Source organism: Oncorhynchus gorbuscha, unplaced genomic scaffold (genome assembly GCF_021184085.1).
Source record: "Oncorhynchus gorbuscha isolate QuinsamMale2020 ecotype Even-year unplaced genomic scaffold, OgorEven_v1.0 Un_scaffold_2764, whole genome shotgun sequence".
NCBI lineage: Eukaryota > Metazoa > Chordata > Actinopteri > Salmoniformes > Salmonidae > Oncorhynchus > Oncorhynchus gorbuscha.
In genome coordinates, this window is record NW_025747186.1 from 2333 (window position 1) to 18272 (window position 15940).

At 43.0% G+C, this 15940-nt stretch overlaps 1 protein-coding gene and 1 long non-coding RNA gene across 2 annotated transcripts; both read right to left on the minus strand.

Moving 5' to 3' along the window:
• Positions 1–1027: 1027 nt before the first annotated feature.
• LOC124026549 (CUB and sushi domain-containing protein 3-like) lies at positions 1028–5986 on the minus strand (the record flags this gene model as incomplete). Its single annotated transcript, XM_046339461.1, has 6 exons — positions 5963–5986; positions 5472–5575; positions 4763–4875; positions 4010–4192; positions 3395–3585; positions 1028–1163 (listed from the first exon to the last, which is right to left on the minus strand). Coding segments are annotated over exons 1-6 (751 nt in total), but the record flags the coding sequence as incomplete, so codon positions are not given.
• Positions 5987–10054: 4068 nt separating this feature from the next.
• On the minus strand, positions 10055–15498 carry LOC124026552. The gene is made up of 3 exons (XR_006837293.1): positions 15420–15498; positions 11538–11662; positions 10055–10178 (listed from the first exon to the last, which is right to left on the minus strand). It is a non-coding gene; the product is annotated as an uncharacterized LOC124026552 (long non-coding RNA).
• Positions 15499–15940: the final 442 nt, after the last annotated feature.

Sequence of the window (15940 nt, forward strand, 5' to 3'; positions counted from 1 at the left end):
TTCATTGACGGGTTTGTTTTACGATATAACGTTGATACAACACTAATCCAACATCTATCTGCCCTGTGAGTTTTACTGATTAATGTAGTTGATATGGAAGCTACAATGTTAGATAAAGTCACACATTATATACAATGAAACACAAGACTGTACATTTGTTTGAAAAATAATCATATATATATATATATATTCTTTTAAATACATACAGGGTCAGTCATAGTAGTATGATAGGTGTTGTTTTACAGGGTCAGTCATAGTAGTATGATAGGTGTTGTTTTACAGGGTCAGTCATAGTAGTATGATAGGTGTTGTTTTACAGGGTCAGTCATAGTAGTATGATAGGTGTTGTTTTACAGGGTCAGTCATAGTAGTATGATAGGTGTTGTTTTACAGTCAGTCATAGTAGTATGATAGGTGTTGTTTTACAGGGTCAGTCATAGTAGTATGATAGGTGTTGTTTTACAGGGTCAGTCATAGTAGTATGATAGGTGTTGTAGTATGATAGGTGTTGTTTTACAGGGTCAGTCATAGTAGTATGATAGGTGTTGTTTTACAGGGTCAGTCATAGTACCATTGTTTTGAAATATCTGTATTTGTAATGTTTACTGTTAATTTTATAATAATATTATCTACCTCACTTGCTTTGGCAATGTTAACACATGTTTCCCATGCCAATAAAGCCCATTGAATTGAATTGAATTGAATTGGTGCACCAACAGCAAATTAGGGATAAGTGTCTTGCTCGAGGGCACATCGACAGATTTTTCACCTTGTCACCTCAAATATTCCGAACCAGCATCCTGACCTGACGGTAAGAGACGCATGACACATCTAACGTTACAGCCTTTGTAACAGTGTGACACTGAATTAACGCTAATTCAACATATTTTTTTACCAGTGGGGTTTTACAATGACTCACAAGACCGTACACTTGGTCCTCAACGGCTTCTCTCTCCCTACAACAAAGAAAATAAAACAAGGTGAGTCGTAAGGACATGGTGTGGGAATAGTAGAGCAGGGTACTGACTACTGTAGGTGATGTTGAATCCTCTTCCGGACATGGAGTGGTCAGCCTGGAACTCCAGCTGCAGTATGTTACTGTTGGAGGTGAAGTGAGACGGCACCTCGGCCCCCGAGTATCTCCCCAGGATGGACGAGCCCGTCTGGTACGACCACATCGTGTTGAAACGTTATTTAAAGAGGGGGGGGGGAGCATTTAAACAACACAACACTATTCAAATAAACTATACACTTAAACAACACAACACTATTCAAAAAATAAATTATACACTTAAACAACACAACACTATTCAAATAAACTATACACTTAAACAACACAACACTATTCAAAAAATAAATTATACACTTAAACAACACAACACTATTCAAAGCAACTATACACTTAAACAACACAACACAATTCAAAAAATAAATTATACACTTAAACAACACAACACTATTCAAAGCAACTATACACTTAAACAACACAACACTATTCAAAAATAAATTATACACTTAAACAACACAACACTATTCAAAGCAACTATACACTTAAACAACACAACACTATTCAAATAAACTATACACTTAAACAACACAACACTATTCAAAGAAACTATACACTTAAACAACACAACACTATTCAAAGAAAATATACACTTAAACAACACAACACTATTCAAAAAATAAATTATACACTTAAACAACACAACACTATTCAAAGAAACTATACACTTAAACAACACAAACTTTTTGGTAAAATTAGAAAATGTAAGAACTAAGAACAAACCAAGAGGCAATAAGAGACGCATTTACCACAAACCAAGAGGAATTAAGAGATGAACTAAAATAAACCTAGTCCCAGAAAGGATGTATGAAACCACTAACATAAAGCTAGGAAGGTTTCAGGCTAAGCTAAAACGGTGGGTTTTTAAGAGTGATTTAAAAACCTCCATGATGCCCTTCCCCTTTTACTAGCTACTCAATCAATTATCAATCAATACATTACCTGGTCTCAATCAATCCATTACCTGGTCTCAATCAATCCATTACCTGGTCTCAATCAATCCATTACCTGGTCTCAATCAATACATTACCTGGTCTCAATCAATACATTACCTGGTCTCAATCAATCCATTACCTAGTCTCAATCAATACATTACCTGGTCTCAATCAATACATTACCTGGTCTCAATCAATCCATTACCTAGTCTCAAACAATCCATTACCTGGTCTCAATCAATCCATTACCTGGTCTCAATCAATACATTACCTAGTCTCAATCAATCCATTACCTGGTCTCAATCAATACATTACCTGGTCTCAATCAATCCATTACCTGGTCTCAATCAATACATTACCTGGTCTCAATCAATACATTACCTGGTCTCAATCAATCCATTACCTAGTCTCAATCAATACATTACCTGGTCTCAATCAATACATTACCTGGTCTCAATCAATCCATTACCTAGTCTCAAACAATCCATTACCTGGTCTCAATCAATCCATTACCTGGTCTCAATCAATACATTACCTAGTCTCAATCAATCCATTACCTGGTCTCAATCAATCCATTACCTGGTCTCAATCAATCCATTACCTGGTCTCAATCAATCCATTACCTGGTCTCAATCAATACATTACCTGATCTCAATCAATCTATTACCTAGTCTCAATCAATCCATTACCTAGTCTCAATCAATACATTACCTGGTCTCAAACAATCCATTACCTGGTCTCAATCAATACATTACCTGGTCTCAATCAATACATTACCTGGTTTCAATCAATCCATTACCTGGTCTCAATCAATACATTACCTGGTCTCAATCAATACATTACCTGGTCTCAATCAATACATTACCTGGTCTCAATCAATCCATTACGTAGTCTCAATCAATCCATTACCTAGTCTCAATCAATCCATTACCTGGTCTCAATCAATCCATTACCTAGTCTCAAACAATCCATTACCTGGTCTCAATCAATCCATTACCTGGTCTCAATCAATCCATTACCTAGTCTCAATCAATCCATTACCTGGTCTCAATCAATCCATTACCTAGTCTCAAACAATCCATTACCTGGTCTCAATCAATACATTACCTGATCTCAATCAATCCATTACCTAGTCTCAATCAATCCATTACGTAGTCTCAATCAATCCATTACCTAGTCTCAATCAATCCATTACGTAGTCTCAATCAATCCATTACCTGGTCTCAATCAATACATTACCTGGTCTCAATCAATCCATTACCTAGTCTCAAACAATCCATTACCTAGTCTCAATCAATCCATTACCTGGTCTCAATCAATCCATTACCTGGTCTCAATCAATCCATTACCTGGTCTCAATCAATCCATTACCTGGTCTCAATCAATCCATTACCTGGTCTCCGTCCTTCACGGTGAGGAAGTCGTATGGAGGCTCCAGGTCAAAGTCGTTGAAGGCCAGGTGGATCCGGCTGCCTGGTTCAGAGATGATGATCCACACACAGTTCATGTTGTTCCCATAGCCCTCTGGGTAGTCAGGGGACAGCACAGTGCCCACGGCCGCCGTGAAGTTGGAGAAACATGGGACTGTGGGAGTAGGAAGAAGGGAGTGGCTTAGGTGTAGAAATGTTTATGTTCGTATATTCATATGTTCATTAAGGTATTCCACCGAGGCAGCATGGGAGGGTTTTCCTATAGATATACATACTCTGTTACCTATTGGATGTAATATAATAATAATAATAATATATGCCATTTAGCAGACGCTTTTATCCAAAGCGACTTACAGTCATGTGTGCATACATTCTACGTATGGGTGGTCCCGGGGATCGAACCCACTACCCTGGCGTTACAAGCGCCATGCTCTACCAACTGAGCTACAGAAGGAGTGGAATAATGTATTTCCTTACTTATTTTACTGGTAACATATTCCACAGAATGACTGTGTTTTTTAACGTGTAATTTCAAACAATGAACATACTCTCCGTACTCTGCAAGTCCAGATACTCACATATGCAAATGGGGATGTTAGCAGACCATTGGTTGTTGTTCTGACAGGTGATCATCCTCTCTCCAATCAGCTCGAAGCCAAACTGGCACTCGAACCGCAGCACGTTCCCGTTCAGAAACCCACTGCCCTCCTGGAAGCCATACAGAGGTGTGCCTGGGTCCCCACAACTCTCCTTATCAATCTCTGTCAGAGAAAGAGACAGGGATTAGTCAAATGTTAGTCTTTTATCTGTTTGATACTGATAGTATCTGTCTCAAAGGGTCTCTGGTCCTGGGCCAGGTCTGGGATGGAGGTAGTCTGGTCCTGGGCCAGGTCTGGGATGGAGAAGGTCTGGTGCTGGGCCAGGTCTGGAATGGAGGTGGTCTGGTGCAGGGGCTATGGTCAAGAGGCTAGGTGCTGGGGGCTGGGGATGGGGCTTGAGGCTAGGTGCTGGGGGCTGGGGATGGGGCTTGAGGCTAGGTGCTGGGGGGCTGGGGATGGGGGCTGGGGATGGGGCTTGAGGCTAGGTGCTGGGGGCTGGGGATGGGGCTTGAGGCTAGGTGCTGGGTGCTGGGGGCTGGGGATGGTGCTGGGGCTAGGTACTGGGGATAGGGGCTGGGGATAGGTGCTGGGGATAGGGGCTGGGTGCTAGGTCTGGGACAGGCATGGGCTAAGGTCGGTTGATTGTGTCTGTATCTCAACATGTTATCGTTATCAGCACAGAGGAGGACTGTATACTGTGTCTAGGGTTAAAGAGGTTGACAGTGTCTGTACCTTTATAGTTGATCTTGAAGCCGATAGATCCCACGCTCTCATCAGACTGAAGGTGCAGCCACATTTGATGGGACATGCTGACAATGAGGTCAGGCACGAAGCTACCTGTCAGGCTGCAGATAAGAGCACAATTACAACCAATGGCCCGTCACAATACTGCCCTTCAGCCAAACAGATCGGTTGTAATCGTAAATAACAATCTGTTCTTAATTGACTGTTAAATACAAAAACAGAAATAAGAGACAGGGTTATCGTAAAAGAGACAGGGTTATCGTAAAAGAGACAGGGTTATCGTAAAAGAGACAGGGTTATCGTAAAAGAGACAGGGTTATCGTAAAAGAGACAGGGTTATCGTAAAAGAGACAGGGTTATCGTAAAAGAGACAGGGTTATCGTAAAAGAGACAGGGTTATCGTAAAAGAGACAGGGTTATCGTAAAAGAGACAGGGTTATCGTAAAAGAGACAGGGTTATCGTAAAAGCTATTTACCTTTGTTATACAACCAGGCATGTAAGAGAAACTTGTCGATAAGTAATTATTGTAAACAACAAACATGTTTATTAGTTAGAGTTAAGTATAAAAAAAATATAACAACGTGGAATGTAAGTGGACTTAACTGAATCATCGAACAGCAGACATGTTAATTTAAGTGTAATCTCACAGCTAGATGTGGTTGTGGGATCTGAGGATAATTCACGTATAATACCTACACTTGTATTATAGTTCTTGAGTCTCCAACTTGCCCTCCGTCTCCGATGGTTAACGAGTCATAGCCGATCTCCATGTCAAACTCCTCAAAGTTGACCTGGATAACCTGTTGGAAGTAAACCCATTTTACAACACATTCTGCCAACGTATCTTCCACTGCATTTATATTATATACACATTATTATTCCTTGGACAAGAAAATCACGAACACATCGCTTTTATTTCACTGTTTCGGACAGCAGAAATAAACAATGTGTTCATTTGATTGGCTGAACAATAGGACGTGGTATCTGGTAAAACGACAGCTAATCCACCGCTGACAGAAAGCTTGGGAGGAGATAACAGAAACACAATCCCACCCAGCTACTGCAATGTATGCACTGCTATTACATCATCAAGCCGCAGTATGTGACCGGAGAATCGTTCCACATTTACCTCATATCACATTCATGAAACAGACGTACGAGCAGCTGCTGATTCGCATCAAACACACCTTTGGGAGAGTGTTCGGAATCATATTCATTCAAGTCATTTTCTGATGTTTACTAAATATCCGCCCACGCAGCTTTTCGGTTCACAATGAGTGAAAGACAATTCGATGAAACAACAAAGAAACCAAATGAATCCTAACAAGTCCTGTCAAACGGATGCATTTCGTCAAGTAGAGTGTGTGTTTCTCTCAACAAAAGCAAGGCCCTGAATTGTTCGCAACAGAAGCGATGCAAATGGTCTTCAGGAAGGACTTTATAAATTGCTAAATGGCATGGATTTGATAATCCCCCTCAGAACACAAATCAAATACTGAGAAGCAATTATGCAAAGATGCAACTTATTGACTGAAATAATTAATTGCCTCTCTGTCTTCCCTTTTTATGAATCTTCTGGTCACAGTCACCTACGATGCATCCCAAATAGCAACCTATTTTCAATATAATGCACAACTTCTGACCAGAGCCATATGGGCCCTGATGAAATGCAATGCACTATGTAGGGAATAGGTTGCTATTTGGGATGCATCGTAGCTGACCGTGACCGAACTACTCACCTCTCTTTATTTAACAATACACACAACCAAATATAACATGACACATGCAGGGAAGCTTTTAACATATAACATGACACATGTAGGGAAGCTTTTAACATATAACGGGACACATGCAGGGAAGCTTTTAACATATAACATGACACATGCAGGGAAGCTTTTAACATATAACATGACACATGAAGGGAAGCTTTTAACATATAACGGGACACATGCAGGGAAGCTTTTAACATATAACATGACACATGCAGGGAAGCTTTTAACATATAACATGACACACGCAGGGAAGCTTTTAATATATAACGGGACACATGCAGGGAAGCTTTTAACATATATAATGCAGGGAAGCTTTAAACATATAACATGACACATGCAGGGAAGCTTTTAACATATAACATGACACATGCAGGGAAGCTTTTAACATATAACATGACACATGCAGGGAAGCTTTTAACATATATAACATGCTTTTAACACATGCAGGGAAGCTTTTAACATATAACATGACACATGCAGGAAGCTTTTAACATATAACATGACACATGCAGGAAGCTTTTAACATATAACATGACACATGCAGGGAAGCTTTTAACATATAACATGACACATGCAGGGAAGCTTTTAACATATAACATGACACATGCAGGAAGCTTTTAACATATGACACATGCAGGGAAGCTTTTAACATATAACATGACACATGCAGGGAAGCTTTTAACATATATAACATGACACATGCAGGAAGCTTTTAACATATAACATGACACATGTAGGGAAGCTTATAACATATAACGGGACACATGCAGGGAAGCTTTTAACATATAACATGACACATGCAGGGAAGCTTTTAACATATAACATGACACATGCAGGGAAGCTTTTAACATATAACATGACACATGCAGGGAAGCTTTAAAAATATAACATGACACATGTAGGGAAGCTTTTAACATATAACATGACACATGTAGGGAAGCTTTTAACATATAACGGGACACATGCAGGGAAGCTTAATCTGAATGAAGAAAAACATTGAATATTGTTGTATTTAAGTGTATTTCTACATTGTCCACACGGAGCTCAGATTAAAGCTTTTAAAATGCCACGCGTGTTATATTTCTGTCGAATGCCAACAGCGAAACATGACGGCAACATGCTTCTGTTGTTCTCTAGGACCTTGTAGTGTCTGTGCTTTGGGGACAGGACAACGCAGCGTCCCACAGTGTACTCTTTCTTTATATAGTGCACTTTACCAAATGGCCACTGGTCAAACGTAGTGCACTAAATAGGGGAAATTGTGCCTTTTGTGATGCAGCCTATGCCTGCATTGTGTTGAATTAGCAATGCAGGAACAGTGCATAATTATCCTAATGACGTTAGGTAACGTTAGCTAACACATGGTAATGTGAAGCGTAGATAATGACTTCAATGTCAACGAGAGACATGGGAGAAACTAGGAGAGACTAGGAGAGACTGGGAGAAACTAGGAGAGACTGGGAGAGACTGGGAGAAACTAGGAGAGACTAGGAGAGACTGGGAGAAACTAGGAGAGACTGGGAGAAACTAGGAGAGACTGGGAGAGCATGGGAGAGACTAGGAGAGACTGGGAGAGACTAGGAGAGAGAGGGAGAGGCTAGCAGAGACTAGGAGAGACTAGGAGAGACAAGGAGCGCATAGGAGAAAATAGGGGAGACTAGGAGAGACTAGGATAGGTTAGGAGAGACTAGGAGAGACTAGGAGAGCATAGGGGAGTCTGGTAGAGACTAGGAGAGACTAGGAGAGCATAGGAGAGACTAGGAGAGACTAGGAGAGACCGGGAGAGACTAGAAGAGACTAGGAGAGGCTAGGAGAGGCTAGGAGAGACTGGGAGAGACTATGAGAGACTATGAGAGACTAGGAGAGGCTAGGAGAGACTGGGCGATCATAGGAGAAACTAGGAGAGACTGGGAGAGACTAGGAGAGACTGGGAGAGCATGGGAGAGACTAGGAGAGACTGGGAGAGAATGGGAGAGACTAGGAGAAACTGGGAGAGACAAGGAGAGACTAGGAGAGACCAGGAGAGACCGGGAGAGGCCAGGAGAGACTGGGGAGACTAGGCGAGACTAGGAGAGACTAGGAGAGAGTGGGAGAAGCTAGCAGAGACTAGGAGAGTCTGGTAGAGACTACGAGAGACTAGGAGAGACTAGGAGAGCATAGGAGAGACGAGGAGAGACTATGAGAGCATAGGAAAGACTAGGAGAGCATAGGAGAGAACAGGAGAGACTATGAGAGCATATGAGAGACTAGGAGAGACTGGGAGAGACTAGGAGAGACTAGAAGAGACTAGGAGAGGCTAGGAGAGACTGGAGATCATAGGAGAGACTTGGAGAGACTGGGAGAAACTAGGAGAGACTGGGAGAGACTAGGAGAAACTAGGAGAGACTGGGAGAGACTGGGAGAGACTAGGGGAAACTAGGAGAGACTAGGAGAGACTGGGAGAAACTAGGAGAGACTGGGAGAGCATGGGAGAGACTAGGAGAGACTGGGAGAGAATGGGAGAGACTGAGAAACTAGGAGAGACAAGGAGAGACTAGAAGAGACCAGGAGAGACCGGGAGAGGCCAGGAGAGACTGGGAGAGACTAGGCGAGACGAGGAGAGACTAGGAGAAAGTGGGAGAGGCTAGCAGAGACTAGGAGAGACTAGGAGAGACTAGGATAGACTGGGGGAGACTAGGAGAGACTAGGATAGGGTTAGGAGAGACTAGGAGAGACTAGTAGAGCATATGAGAGTCTGGTAGAGACTATGAGAGACTAGGAGAGACTAGGAGAGCATAGGAGAGACTAGGAGAGATTATGAGAGCATAGGATAGACTAGGAGAGCATAGGAGAGAATAGGAGAGACTATGAGAGGCTAGGAGAGGCTGTGAGAGACTAGGAGGGGCTAGGAGAGACTGGGAGAGACTAGGAGAGACTAGGAGAAGCTAGGAGAGGCTAGGAGAGGCTAGGAGAGACTGGGAGAGACTAGGAGAGACTAGGAGAAGCTAGGAGAGGCTAGGAGAGACTGGGAGAGACTGGGAGAGACTAGGAGAGACTAGGAGAGACTGGGAGAGACTGGGAGAGACTGGGAGAATCTAGGAGAGACTGGGAGATATCATGAGAAACTAGGAGAGACTGGGAGAGACTAGGAGAAACTAGGAGAGACTAGGAGAGACTGGGAGAGACTAGGATAAACTAGGAGAGACTGGGAGAGCATGGGAGAGACTAGGAGAGACTGGGAGAGACTAGGAGAAACTGGGAGAGACTAGGAGAAACTGGGAGAGGCTCGGAGAGGCTAGGAGAGACTGGGAGAGACTGGGAGAGACTAGGAGAGGCTAGGAGAGACTGGTAGAGATTAGGAGAGACTGGTAGAGATTAGGAGAGACTATGAGAGGCTAGGAGAGACTGGGAGAAACTAGGAGAGACTAGGAGAGGCTAGGAGAGACTGGGAGAGACTAGGAGAGACTAGGAGAGACTAGGAGAGACTAGGAGTGAGCTGACAGGTAAAGGCCTAAGAATATAAACCATACCTTATTGGGGTTACTAGCAGTGATAATCCACACACAGTGGGAATTACTCTCATACTGGATGGGGAAATTGGGAGAGGTGAACGTCCCCGATGGACCCTGGAGTGTCGATCCACACGTTTTCACTGAAACAAGAGAAAGGAGTGAGATGTTTAAACGGGATACTAGAATATGTCATGTTTAGTCAATGTCCTGCAGCTCTTTAACTGAAACAAGAGACAGGAGTGAGATGTTTAAACGGGATACTAGAATATGTCATGTTTAGTCAATGTCCTGCAGCTCTTTAACTGAAACAAGAGACAGGAGAGTGAGATGTTTAAACGGGATACTAGAATATGTCATGTTTAGTCAATGTCCTGCAGCTCTTTAACTGAAACAGGAGAAAGCGATGAGATGTTTAAATGGGATACTAGAATATGTCATGTTTAGTCAATGTCCTGCAGCTCTTTAACTGAAACAAGAGACAGGAGAGTGAGGTGTTTAAACGGGATACTAGAATATGTCATGTTTAGTCAATGTCCTGCAGCTCTTTAACTGAAACAAGAGAAAGAGAGTGAGATGTTTAAATGGGATACTAGAATATGTCATGTTTAGTCAATGTCCTGCAGCTCTTTAACTGAAACAAGAGACATTAGAATCTGAGAGTGAGGCCCTGTTTTCAAACAGTTGGATACTAGAATATGTCATGTTTAGTCAATGTCCTGCAGCTCTTTAACTGAAACAAGAGACAGGAGAGTGAGATGTTTAAATGCAGAGAGGGAATAATACCTTGCTGGTGTAATATTCTCTGCTATCGACCAATAATAAACAGAGGTAAAGGCTTGACCATTAGAATCTGCATATATCCACAGGCCCTGGTTTAATCAAAGCAGTTGTCTATATTAGATGTACCCGGAAGTGTGCCTCACCTTTACAGACAGGTATGTGGTCTCTCCAGGCAGCGTGTATCTATATTAGATGTACCAGGAAGAGGGCCTCACCTTTACAGACAGGTCTGTGGTCGCTCTAGGCAGCGTGTATCTATATTAGATGTACCAGGAAGAGGGCCTCACCTTTACAGACAGGTCTGTGGTCGCTCTAGGCAGCGTGTATCTATATTAGATGTACCAGGAAGAGGGCCTCACCTTTACAGACAGGTCTGTGGTCGCTCTAGGCAGCGTGTATCTATATTAGATGTACCAGGAAGTGTGCCTCACCTTTACAGACAGGTCTGTGGTCGCTCTAGGCAGCGTGTATCTATATTAGATGTACCAGGAAGTGTGCCTCACCTTTACAAACAGGTCTGTGGTCTCTCCAGGCAGCGTGTATCTATATTAGATGTATCCGGAAGTGTGCCTCACCTTTACAGACAGGTCTGTGGTCGCTCTAGGCAGTGTGTATCTATATTAGATGTACCAGGAAGAGGGCCTCACCTTTACAGACAGGTATGTGGTCGCTCTAGGCAGCGTGTATCTATATTAGATGTCCCAGGAAGTGGGCCTCACCTTTACAGACAGGTCTGTGGTCGCTCCAGGCAGCGAACACCTCAGCCACCCTCTGACAGGTGATGGTTTTGGAGCCCTGCAGCACATGGTCCTCATCACAGGTAAACTGAGCCGTCGCTCCAATGCTGGAACACATAACAACACATTCATGTTATAAAGGAAGTCTAGCTCCACCCACACAGTCTAGCTCCACCCACACAGTCTAGCTCCAGCCACACAGTCTAGCTCCAGCCACAGTCTAGCTCCAGCCACACGGTCTAGCTCCATCCACACAGTCTAGCTCCACCCACACAGTCTAGCTCCACCCACACAGTCTAGCTCCACCCACACAGTCTAGCTCCACCCACACAGTCTAGCTCCACCCACACAGTCTAGCTCCAGCCACACAGTCTAGCTCCACCCACACAGTCTAGCTCCACCCACGCAGTCTAGCTCCACCCACACCGCCGAGCTCCACCCACACAGTCTAGCTCCACCCACACAGTCTAATATAATAAGAAGCTTTAGGATCATTTGGAATATGGACTGAGGACATATTATAGACAGATGGACTGAGGACATATTATAGACAGATGGACTGAGGACATATTATAGACAGATGGACTGAGGACATATTATAGACAGATGGACTGAGGACATATTATATACAGATGGACTGAGGACATATTATAGACAGATGGACTGAGGACATATTATAGACAGATGAACTGAGGACATATTATGGACAGATGGACTGAGGACATATTATAGACAGATGGACTGAGGACATATTATAGACAGATGGACTGAGGACAGATGGACTGAGGACATATTATAGACAGATGGACTGAGGACATATTATAGACAGATGGACTGAGGACATATTGTGGACTGAGGACATATTATGGACAGATGGACTGAGGACATATTATAGACAGATGGACTGAGGACATATTGTGGACTGAGGACATATTATGGACAGATGGACTGAGGACATATTGTGGACTGAGGACATATTATGAGGACATATTATGGACAGATGAGGACATATTATAGACAGATGGACTGAGGACATATTATGGACAGATGGACTGGACATATTGTGGACTGAGGACATATTATGGACAGATGGACTGAGGACATATTATGGACAGATGGACTGAGGACATATTGTAGACAGATGGACTGAGGACATATTATGGACAGATGGACTGAGGACATATTATGGACAGATGGACTGAGGACATATTGTGGACAGATGGACTGAGGACATATTATGGACAGATGGACTGAGGACATATTATAGACAGATGGACTGAGGACATATTATGGACAGATGGACTGAGGACATATTATAGACAGATGGACTGAGGACATATGGACAGATGGACTGAGGACATATTATAGACAGATGGACTGAGGACATATTATAGACAGAGGACATATTATAGACAGATGGACTGAGGACATATTGTGGACTGAGGACATATTATGGACAGATGGACTGAGGACATATTATAGACAGATGGACTGAGGACATATTGTGGACAGATGGACTGAGGACATATTATGGACAGATGGACTGAGGACATATTGTGGACTGAGGACATATTATAGACAGATGGACTGAGGACATATTGTGGACTGAGGACATATTATGGACAGATGACCTGAGGACATATTATGGACAGATGGACTGAGGACATATTATGGACAGATGGACTGAGGACATATTATGGACAGATGGACTGAGGACATATTGTGGACAGATGGACTGAGGACATATTATGGACAGATGGACTGAGGACATATTGTGGACTGAGGACATATTATGGACAGATGGACTGAGGACATATTGTGGACTGAGGACATATTATGGACAGATGGACTGAGGACATATTATGGACAGATGGACTGAGGACATATTATGGACAGATGGACTGAGGACATATTATGGACAGATGGACTGAGGACATATTATGGACTAAGGACATATTATGGACAGATGGACTGAGGACATATTGTGGACTGAGGACATATTATGGACAGATGGACTGAGGACATATTGTGGACTGAGGACATATTATGGACAGATGGACTGAGGACATATTATAGACAGATGGACTGAGGACATATTATGGACAGATGGACTGAGGACATATTATGGACAGATGGACTGAGGACATATTATGGACTGAGGACATATTGGACAGATGGACAGACATATGGACTGAGGACATATTATGGACAGATGGACTGAGGACATATTGTGGACTGAGGACATATTATGGACAGATGGACTGAGGACATATTATAGACAGATGGACTGAGGACATATTATAGACAGATGGACTGAGGACATATTATGGACAGATGGACTGAGGACATATTATGGACTGAGGACATATTATGGACAGATGAACTGAGGACATATTGTGGACTGAGGACATATTATGGACAGATGGACTGAGGACATATTATAGACAGATGGACTGAGGACATATTATGGACAGATGGACTGAGGACATATTATGGACAGATGGACTGAGGACATATTATAGACAGATGGACTGAGGACATATTATGGACAGATGGACTGAGGACATATTATGGACTGAGGACATATTATAGACAGATGGACTGAGGACATATTATGGACAGATGGACTGAGGACATATTATGGACAGATGGACTGAGGACATATTATAGACAGATGGACTGAGGACATATTATGGACAGATGGACTGAGGACATATTATAGACAGATGGACTGAGGACATATTATGGACAGATGGACTGAGGACATATTATGGACAGATGGACTGAGGACATATTATGGACAGATGGACTGAGGACATATTGTGGACTGAGGACATATTATGGACAGATGGACTGAGGACATATTATGGACTAAGGACATATTATGGACAGATGGACTGAGGACATATTGTGGACTGAGGACATATTATGGACAGATGGACTGAGGACATATTGTGGACTGAGGACATATTATGGACAGATGGACTGAGGACATATTGTGGACTGAGGACATATTATGGACAGATGGACTGAGGACATATTATGGACAGATGGACTGAGGACATATTATGGACTGAGGACATATTATAGACAGATGGACTGAGGACATATTATGGACAGATGGACTGAGGACATATTATGGACAGATGGACTGAGGACATATTATGGACAGATGGACTGAGGACATATTATGGACAGACGGACTGAGGACATATTATAGACAGATGGACTGACATATTATGGACAGACGGACCCATATTATGGACAGATGGACAGGACATATTATGGACCATGTGAGGACATATTATGGACAGATGGACTGAGGACATATTATGGACAGATGGACTGAGGACATTTATGGATCACAGGCCCAGGTGAGGTAGGTCTGACCAGGGCCCATTTAGAACACAGGCCCAGGTGAGGTAGGTCTGACCAGGGCCCATTTAGGACAAAAGGCCCATGTGAGGTAGGTCTGACCAGGGCCCATTTAGATCACAGGCCCAGGTGAGGTAGGTCTGACCAGGGCCCATTTAGGACACAGGCCCATGTGAGGTAGGTCTGACCAGGACCCATTTAGGACACAGGCCCATGTGAGGTAGGTCTGACCAGGGCCCATTTAGGACACAGGCCCATGTGAGGTAGGTCTGACCAGGACCCATTTAGGACACAGGCCCAGGTGAGGTAGGTAGACAGGCCCAGGTGAGGTAGGTAGACAGGCCCAGGTGAGGTAGGTAGACAGGCCCAGGTGAGGTAGGTAGACAGGCCCAGGTGAGGTAGGTAGACAGGCCCAGGTGAGGTAGGTAGACAGGCCCAGGTGAGGTAGGTAGACAGGCCCAGGTGAGGTAGGTAGACAGACAAGCTCACCTGAAGTCAGAGCCTCGGCGTTTGCCGTTCTCAGGTTCCCCCGGATCCGGGCAATAATTGGACAGTTGTTTAATTCCTCCTTCGTTCACTGTAGGAACAAAATAACAGGTAGAAACACAATGTTACTGTTTATCAGGCTAATTGATTCACTATAGAAACACAATGTTACTGTTTATCAGGCTTATTGATTCACTATAGAAACACACCAATCAGGTAGAAACACAATGTTACTGTTTATCAGGCTAATTGATCCACTATAGAAACACAATGTTACTGTTTATCAGGCTAATTGATCCACTATAGAAACACAATGTTACTGTTTATCAGGCTAATTGATCCACTATAGAAACACAATGTTACTGTTTATCAGGCTTATTGATCCACTATAGAAACACACCAATCAGGTAGAAACACAATGCTACTGTTTATCAGGCTTGTTGATTCACTATAGAAACATTCACCAATGTAGAAACAAAATGTTCTGTCCTGGAACCAAAATTGGTTCTTCCTGGAACCAATGT